This window comes from Manis javanica, chromosome 16, assembly GCF_040802235.1.
Source record: "Manis javanica isolate MJ-LG chromosome 16, MJ_LKY, whole genome shotgun sequence".
Lineage (NCBI taxonomy): Eukaryota > Metazoa > Chordata > Mammalia > Pholidota > Manidae > Manis > Manis javanica.
This window is the reverse complement of record NC_133171.1, coordinates 57395647-57404705: the sequence shown is the minus strand read 5'-3', so window position 1 is coordinate 57404705 and position 9059 is coordinate 57395647. Positions and strand designations below refer to the sequence as shown.

The window sequence follows — 9059 nt, the reverse complement described above, 5'->3', positions numbered from 1 at the left end:
ATGCTTTATTTGCTGGAGGGTGTTTTCCTTCTAAATGCAGTGGATGGACCACAGGTTTCCAGGCCTCCCTCGAATGGGAGGGGGCTCCTAGTTAGTCCGCCTTCTCCCTGGAGTGGGCATCACTTGGTCTCTGGAGGAAAAGCAAAGGAGGTCTTGGCAGTTCCTCAGCATCAGCAGATCCGCTTATGAAACCGCCTTCCAAACCTGCCTGCAGGTCCGAGGGAGGAGGGGCCAATCTGGTGGGGAGTCTGGGGCGCTGCCTCCAGCTTTCACTGCAGCCTGGGCCAAGTCAGTTAACCTCCTGGTTCCTCCACCCCCAGCACTTCCTCCCTGCCTGGCTCCTCTCCTTCCGGGGACTAGGCGAAGTAATTAGTGGCTGTTTGTCAGATGAGTCCTATCTTTGCACAAGTAACCCAGGCACAGGGCAAGGCCAAATGGGGCTCAGGACTTCAATTTGCAGAACAAATGAGAAAATGCAGGCTTTTGTGGCCAGACTGCCCCCAGGGTTTCCTGCAGAGTAACCATCAGCCTCAGTGGCGTTTGGAGAGGGAATGAACATTCCTGGAGTGGGGAAGTTCCCGGGGGTGGGGGGTGTCATTTGTTGTGGCCCTTTGCCTTTGAGGCAGGGCCTAGAGTGACTCTGACTGGGGACTTGGGCCTCCTTGGCCACCAGCAGCCATTGGGCCTGCCCCACTTGTGGAAGAAGACGGCTTCAGGTTCTCAAGTGCAAAACAGAAAAACAAATCGCTGTCCCCACCCCTGCTCAGCCGCTTGGAAAACAGGTGGGTGCCAGCCAGGCCCCAGCTGCAGGGCACCCACCCTCACGTACCGTTCTGGGTGGACAGCAGCACCTCGTTCAGCAGCCCTCCCACGGTGGACCAGTACTTTTCCAGCTGCCTGGAGTTCATCCTCATTCCAATTTCCACAGGAGAATTCAGCTGTGAAATAAGGCAGAGTTAACAAGGGAGAGGCACAGAGAGCGCCATTAACCCCTGGTTGCCTTACAGGTGAAGAAGGGACTGGTGGAGCCATGCCACCCTGCTGGCCCCACGCTACCCCATCCTCTGGGCTTCTAGGGCCAGCTGGAAATTCTGGCACTTACCCCAATTCTAACAGGGGGCTGGGCCCTGGAAGTTACTGAGACCTAGGACTGGAGTATCAGCAAGCTACCCTGGTGTAGAAGCTGGGACAGGAGGGTGGGGCTGGCAGGAGACCCCCAGCTTTTCACATCATTTCCCCTTCTGATTGGCACCTTGCCACGGGCAGGCATCATTCTACATGCTTTACATACACTGAGCCTCTCGGTGACTATGCTGTACAGACTATTAGTGTCCTCCTTTGCAGATAAAGAAACTGAGGACCAAGGGGTTCAAATAACTTGCCCAAGACCACACAGGTCCTAAATAGCACAGGGAGAAGAATTTCACCCAGGGGTCTGGCTCCAGGGTCTGTGTGCATGACCAACAGGCCGCATTTTCTCTAGTGCTGCGGGGACACAGGTGAGGCCCTAGAGGAGCTGTCTGGAGGCTCGCCACCACCAGAGGTTGCTGTGGCAGAGCCAGGGGTGCTGTGAGCCCCGAGCCTCCTGGTTCAGTGGGCTCGCTGCACAAATCAGCTGGCAGGCTCAGAGATTCCCTGCCTCCCAGGAGAACCGAGATGGAGTCCCGGGCCCGCTCCACCACCTCCCACCGGACTCCTCAGGGGTGGGAAAAGGGCTTGGGTTGCTGGAAGGGCACCCAGGGACACGTCTCTGTGGGGCTGGGTTCTAGCCCCGCCTCTGCCCTCCCCTTGCTATGGGTATGCCTTTCTCTAGGCCTCAATTTCCTGGCTTTAAGATGAGAAGGCAGGACTGGGTGATCCGGAAAGGACCTCCTGGCCTGTATGTCATTGGCTCTAGGGAGAAGGAAAGGGGACAAGGGGTGCCTCATCCCAAATCTCCCTGAGGTGTCAGCACATCCCATGGAGCCCTTGGCATTAGCGCCTTAACTCTGCCTCAGGGGCAAATAGAGAGCAGCTCTGAGCGAGCTCCCCTTGTCCAGCTGAAGGGCTCCCCCAGTTCCCTCCCGAGAGCCCAAGAAGCCCCTGGGAAGGAAGGAAGCACCCCACCCCCTCCACTCAGTGTGGTGACAGCACCGAGGTCACTCTCTGGGCCACATGTCCCACCTCACTCTTTATGGACAGCATGCTGGGACGCCCCAAGGGGCTAGAAGGACCACTGGCCAGTGTCCCATGGGAAGCAGGAGGCACTGAGTGTGGCTCTGCTCTGCCCTGATTACCTTGTGACCTTGGCAAGGCCCTCCTCTCTCTGGATATCAATTCCCACCCTCCCAGGCCCCTTTACAGACACATGCCTCATGCTGAGTCCTGTGGCTTCTTCCTTCTCCGGCCACACCTCCTACCTCAAGGATCTGACCCTGTTCCAGCTTCAAATTCCATCTAGTCACTGACGTCTCCTACATCCTGGTCTCCAGCCCTGATCTCTCCTGAAGTCCAGACTTGTATATCCACCGGCCTGTGCCACATCTTTACCTGGATGCCCAACAGGCACCTGACAGTTCACAGGTCCAGTAGGACCTCCTGATCTTCCTCCTGCCATCCTGTAGCCAACCATCTTCAGCATCTCAGGAAGTAACAAATCCTCCTTGAAGTCAGCTTCTGCTTTTCTCTTTCTTCACATCCTATATCCATCTTTCACTTATCCTGTGAGGCTTCTACCTCCACATTCCAGAATCTGACCGCTTTGCCCTGCCTCCTCCACTGCTCCCTGGGCTGCACCACGCTCTCTGACACGCTGCAGCAGCCTCCTCAGTGGTCTCTGTAATTCTGCCTTTGCTCCTTCAGTCAGTTCTCAACACACAGCTGGGGAGACTCTTAAATGTGAATGCATCATGCCCCTCCTCTGCTCAAAAGCTCCCAAAGGCTCCCACCTCAGCAGAGAAAAAGCAAAGTCCAAACAATGGCTTATGAAGCCTACAGTCTGACCTCACCTTCTACTCTCCACCGCCCCCCAGCTCCTTCTGCTGCAGCCACTCCAGCCTCCCCACTGCTCTCTGAAAGCACCAGGCCCACACCCACCTCGGGGCTTCTGCACCAACTGTGCCTTCTGCCTGGAAGGCTCCTCCCCCAGACAGCCTAAGGGCCACGCCCTTGCTCTCTTCAGGTCTTCGCACTAGTACCATCTACCTGGGAAGCCTGCTCTGATCTCCTGTTTAAAATTGCAATCCTGCCTTATTTTTTCCTGCCTTGTTTTCCTCCTTGTATCTCTACCTGCCATACTGTCAAGTCTGCTTATTTATCCTGTCTGTGGTCTGTTTGCCAGTCCTTCTGGTATCCTGTGTCTGGGCCCCCGCTGGAGAGTGAGCTCCACAAGGCAGAGGATTTGTCTGTTTTGTTCACCACTCTCCTCCAGGGCCTGGAACCGTGCCTCACACATAGCAGGGGCTCTGTAAATGTTCATCGCCCGAATAAATGAGTGTGAAATTAAAGAGCTGGGCTAGCCAAGCTCAGGCTTTCCTCAGCCCCTACAATCTGTGCACCCTGACTTAGCTCTGAAGGCCCCAGCCCTGGGTCTGGGTGCTGCAGTCACCTCCTGGGTTCCTGTCCAGACTGGCACCCTTGTCATCTCTCTCCTGAGAACTGCAACTGCCTCTTGAATGGTCTCCTGACTCCACTTGTGCTGCCCCAGATCTTCCTAAGTTGGATCAGGTGACTTCCCTACTTTGAATCTCTAGTGGCCTCCCAGACATCCTGCCTGGCCCACCAGGCCCTGCTGACCTCTTGCCCTCTCTCAGTACACTCTGGCCTTGAGGGCCTCAAACCTACCATGTGCTTTCTGAGCAGGGCCTTTGCACTCACTGTTCCTTATGGGATGTTCTTGCTCTAGCTATTTGCATGGGGTTGAGAGTTGGGGTGGGCTCCTTCTCATCATTCAGGTTTCAAATCAAATGTCACTTCCTCCAAGGGGCCCTCTCTGATTGCTCCCAAGACAAAGCAGTGCCCCCAGGCCCCACCTTCTCACTCTCTGTCTTCCTACTTATTTGGTGCCTAAAATAGTTTATTGGTGTCTGTCTGTCTCTCCTAGGATGGAGCTTGTTGCCCAGATATCTGGTTCACTGCTGTATCCTTGCATGTTCTGTGGCCGGCCAGGGGAACCATCATCCCACCAGATTTCTCTGCATTTCCCCCTGTCTGCTCACTTTGATAACTCTTTCTCCCTCTTGGGGCTTCACAAGGTTAAGAGGATCCACTTCCTCAGGCCTCTCCTGTACACTCAGGGATTTCTTTTGCCCTCTGTTCTGCTCCTTTTCCTAGGGGCAAAGCATAAAATTGCACAAAACCTGCCCTCCCTCCACCACCACGTTGCCTGCCTCTGCCCAGGTGCTAAGTGGCCTGAGTTCTTGGGCCAAAAGAACCCCTTCTCCCCAGGTGTCTGTGCACAATAGTACCAGACACCCAGTGGCCCATGAATGGCCCTTGGTGTTGCCCACCAAGAAGTCAATTTGAAGAGGAATCGTTTCTTTGTAGTTAAAACATTATAGCCAGATTGTTACTGTTAATTAAGTTAAAATGCTGAAAATAATGGCTGCCCTTCATGCATATTAAGTGTGAAAATGTGTTTCTTAGCAGAGAGCCTATGAAAAAAGTGGCAAGACAGCCTCGTTTGGGAGGGCGCCATGGGGTGGCCCAGAAACGAGTCCCTGGGAGGTGATTTATAAGAGATGAGACAGGGAGATGAATTATGGAGGAAGGAGTTTGCAGCTTCTTCATAAAAATCCCGGTGCCTGGCAATTACCAGGAGCAAAACCACAGAACAGATTAATATAGTGTCCTTTGCTTGCCAGTTTGCTAGTTTATGTTCTTCTGAGTTTGACTGTGAGTGTCCAGCCCCAGATCTTGCCTGGCATCCTGCTTGCGTGTCCCTGAGCGCTGAGATCAGACACACCTCATTCCTCTAGTTTCTCTAGTGGACACTCTTGGGAGTCAGCTCCAGGCCTGCCCTGAGACATGGTGATTCGAGAACAACTGGACATCTCTTTTGGAGAGGGAGCCAATGGTGGAGGAAGGTGTGTTGAGGGGCCCACCGATCTCCATGTTTCCATGGCTGTCCCTGAAGAAGGGGAGCTGACTCCAGCTATGCCTCTGTAAAGGACTCTGTGATGGTATGTGGAAACCTGCCCTGGACCGAGTAGGTACATACAAAGGCTGAAGCACTGGGCCACGTGACTTCCCAAGACCTGACTCATGTATTTGACCATATTAGAGCCTCAGCTTCAGACACATGGGATATGAAAGTCCCCTTTCTTCATCTAGGGAAACAAATGTCTGCACTAGACACTCAGAACCCCTTGATGTCTAAAGTAACAGGCACAGGAAGGCAGATCCAGATGGACAGGCTTCCTTAGGCCCCTCTGCCTGAGTTCTGTTAAACCTGCCTTGCTTTCTTCTGGGCTCTGAAGAGCAAGCTTTGGCCACTTTCCATGGAAAGGTACGTTCTTTCCCACTCTGGACATTTGCTCCCACCAATTCTTCCCTCCCTCTTTCAAAGTTCCCAGCTCCAGTTTCACCTTTTCCCTGCAGGCTTCTGAACACACCAGCCCTGGTGATTTCTCTCTCCTCTGAACTCAGCACCAGCCATAAGCATCACTTATTGGGCAATTAATCATGTCCTACCTTGTGACATCTCCCTTTCATTTTCTATTGTTAGTGAATTTTTCCCATGTTTGTATCTTGGTTCCTGAGCCTTGAAGACAGGAGGCTCTTAGATTTCCTCATATGTCTGACCTCTCACCTAGGGTGGCCCTTTGTATTGTTGCTCAGCAAACATTTATTGGATTGTTGATTGAAAATTTCCTTGGAAGGATGGGTAGGGCCAGGAAAAGATGTCACTCGTGGGAGCCCGTTACCTTTGAGTGGGGCTGGTGAGGAGTTAAGGTGGCCAGGGACACAGCTGGAGTTTGGGTTATCTTGGGTCCTGGTTCTTCACGCGCTCTCCTTGGTGTCCCTGGCATAGCTGATCAGACATGGGTTTACGAAAGGAACACATATGCCTTAGAGAGGTTAACACCACTTCAGTGCTGAGCGGGGTTGTGAGTCACCTCAGTCATGTTGTGACGGCTCACCTGCATCCTCTGGAGTTCGCTGTAGGTAAAGAAGGGAACGAAAGCTTCTGTCTGGGAGGCCAGCATGGCGGCCACATGCACCACCAGCAGGGCAGCCATGGCCTTGCGGGACACCATCTTGAAGCTGGACAACAAGAGAAGGTCCTCACACCACGTTTAGGGCACAATGGCAGACTGCTGCACTGCAGGCAGGGGCCTTAGCTCTGGTCCACACCCCACCTGGAGCTGTGTGATCTGGAGCAAGTTGCTGAGCCTCTCTGGACTTGGGCTGGGGGTGGGGCTTTACCAAATGACTCAGAGCTCCTTCTCTGCCCCAGAGCCATGAGAGCTGACCAAGTGCCAAGGAGAGGCCCCCCAGCCCCCTACCGCACACCAGGGAAGAATCATTCCACTTGTCAGCCCTTCTCTTTGTTACAGGTGAGATCTTCTGGGCTCAGCTGGGCTCATGAAAGGGAAGGAAAGACATTTTCTATATGTCTCAGAGGAAAAACTCCAAGATGACCAACAGAACTATGCCCCAAGATCCAGGGAGCCCTCCGTGCTTCCTGACCCTGTTGGGATGGCAAAAGGGACAGACTGAGGCCCAGATGAGCCCAGCTGTACTTGGGGGCACTGGGCCAAGGTCCTGGATCTAGGAAGGAAGAGGCTGGGACTCTGTTTATGTGGAGGCAGAGCCAGATGGAAATGTTCAGCGTGGAGCAGCATCTGAGAGCTGAGGGCGGGCTTTTTGCCCACCTGGGGCCATCGCTGGCTCTGGAACAAGCCCTTCGCCAGCTCCAGCTAGCTGCCTGTTGGTCGCCATCCAGAAATGATAGGGAGGGGACCTCTTCCCTGCAAGGCACCCACCACACGTACACTCAGAATGTGGGAGGGGTGCCAGCATGCATATCCCAGAGAGTGGGTATGTCTGGAATAATGGACAGGAAGCTGGGCTGCAGAGACCTGTCAGGAACAGAGGCTGTGGTGACTTCAGAAGTTCAGGGACTTGAGAAGCAGGGTGTAACTGGGCAGACATTGGTTGGGGACAAGATGGTCCTGCTGTTGGGGGGGCACTGCCTGCTAGGTGCCAGCCTCAATTGATTCCTTACATGAGTGCATGGTGCCCCATTCCAAGCCTGCTCCCATCTATCCTCATGCTCACCTGGGAGCAGGTGCTCTCTGGGGAGGGGAGGAGCCTTGGGGGAGATGGAGGGGCTCATTCAGAGGCAGTGGGGGCTGGAATCCTGGCCTTTTGAAGCCTGGTGCTTGTGTTAATACCCGACTTCATACTGCCTCTGCCCCCAGAAGGTGGAGAAGGGTATGGGAGGAGGCAGGCCTGTTGGATCTATGGTGGATACCAACATTCCTGTGCTGGGTGGGCAGCTGAGCACAGGGACCGGCCCTCAGAGCAGGGGTGGGGGAGACCAGGGGCCGCCTCTGCTGCAGCAGGGCTGGGCTAATTATAGGGTTTCAGATAAAGTCTTCTGGGGGCCAAGTGGGGGCTCTCACAGCCCTTGGGCAGCCTTGATTCCATTGGCAGGAGAGGCCCTGCCCTGGGATGGCCTCTGAGCTTCTCTGTGGGTCCAACCCCAACTCTCCCTTGGAGAGAATCTTCTAAGGCTATGGGCTTCCATCCCATCTCTCCAGTCATCTAGTGCCACCTGACTAAGCAGGACACTCCCTCTGCCGTCCTGAGGTCCTGCTGAGCTCTTCCTGCTTTCTCCCTCCATCTTGCTAAAAGTTAATGAGTGAGAACACAAGAGCTCAGACAGCCAAAGCCTCCCTTACCAGTTGCATAACAGATTCCCAGTAGGGTCAGAAGGACCACCCACCCACTGAAGACCACCTTATGGGAAGCTGAGACTCTATACAGAGTACCGGAAGGGTTGTGAGCAGAACAGAGGATGGAGTGAGGGAGCCCCCAGTCACCGTCCTCCTCTCTCGTCCTATCCTTTCCCTGTAGAGTCTATGGGGTCCTGTTTTCCCTCCAAGTGGAGAGAGCCCTGTCACATTTATGGCTTCCCATTTCCTTCACGGAGATGCTATAGATCCCTTTTTATTCTGGTGTTCTCATTTAATTCACTCCATAAGAATCAATAAAAACTTTAAATAAAAAAAGGCAAAATCCAATTGCTGCTCATTTTCTTGATCCAACTGGCAGTTGGCATGTCACCCACATTCATTTGTGTTCTGGGGAGCTCAGAGTGAGAGCTTTTCACTGTATGATGAGGTGCTGATTTCTCTTTTCTGTCACCAGGAATGGGGCTCAACCTTCAAGGGCTCAGCTCTGGAGGGGTGGGTGTCTGTCTCCTCCCTCTCCCTCCTGGGGTAGTGCCAGACCTGCTTAATCTTGCCTAGCTGTGTAATCTCCCTAGGGACCTGCTATTCCCCTTACCTTTCCAGAGCAAAGTCTCCATGCCAAGTGGAGTCTTGCATTCATGCTGAGCTCTGGCATGGGTTCCTGGCCTACAGTTAAACCCACCCCAAACTGCTTCCCTTTTGCCAGGAATGAACACCCACCTGCTCCTCCTTCCAGCCTCCATGCCTCAGGGCAGCTCCTGCTTCTGCTCATGATGTGAGGCTTTAACCCACTATTCTGGAAATCTGCTAGAGGGTCTCAGTCTGAAGCCACTTAAGTATTTGGAGGGACCAGAGGGACATAGGTGTGGGTCAACTGTGTCTGTAGACCTCTGAACTGGGCTGGCTCTGCTCACACCATACCACCATTTTGCCCTGTCCTCATGCTAATAACCTCCCCCACCCACTTAATTCAGTGGCTACTCACAGCTTGAACGTGGTCTCAGTGGGCCTGTCTGAGTCTCTCTTTGCTTGCCCTCTGGTATCTAGCAGGTCTGATGGGCCCTTATTATATGCCTTCTGTCCTCCCTTCGCAGCCTATTAACCTTTGGCCACACCTTTGGGGGCTCTGGGTGGGAAGCCTGGATTCTTGGAGCTCATGGC

General features: G+C 53.8%; 1 protein-coding gene across 1 annotated transcript; it reads right to left on the bottom strand.

The window, feature by feature from the left end:
- Positions 1-11: 11 nt before the first annotated feature.
- On the bottom strand, positions 12-6236 carry MLN (motilin). Its single transcript, XM_017669788.3, has 4 exons — positions 6120-6236; positions 4197-4307; positions 830-938; positions 12-130 (listed from the first exon to the last, which is right to left on the bottom strand). Exons 1-4 carry the CDS (start codon positions 6234-6236, stop codon positions 120-122), a joined length of 348 nt encoding a protein of 115 aa, XP_017525277.1. The 3' UTR covers positions 12-119.
- Positions 6237-9059: the final 2823 nt, after the last annotated feature.

What these genes read in the sequence shown, in the direction of transcription:
- MLN (XM_017669788.3), bottom strand. Translation starts at nt 6,236, where the DNA reads ATGGTGTCCCGCAAGGCCATGGCTGCCCTGCTGGTGGTGCATGTGGCC. An exon ending in GCGAACTCCAGAGGATGCAG is followed by an intron (nt 4,308 to 6,119) that starts GTGAGCCGTCAC and finishes CTTTGCCCCTAG; the next exon opens with GAAAAGGAGCAGAACAGAGG. An exon ending in AGGGAGAAAGAGTTATCAAA is followed by an intron (nt 939 to 4,196) that starts GTGAGCAGACAG and finishes CTTATTTCACAG; the next exon opens with CTGAATTCTCCTGTGGAAAT.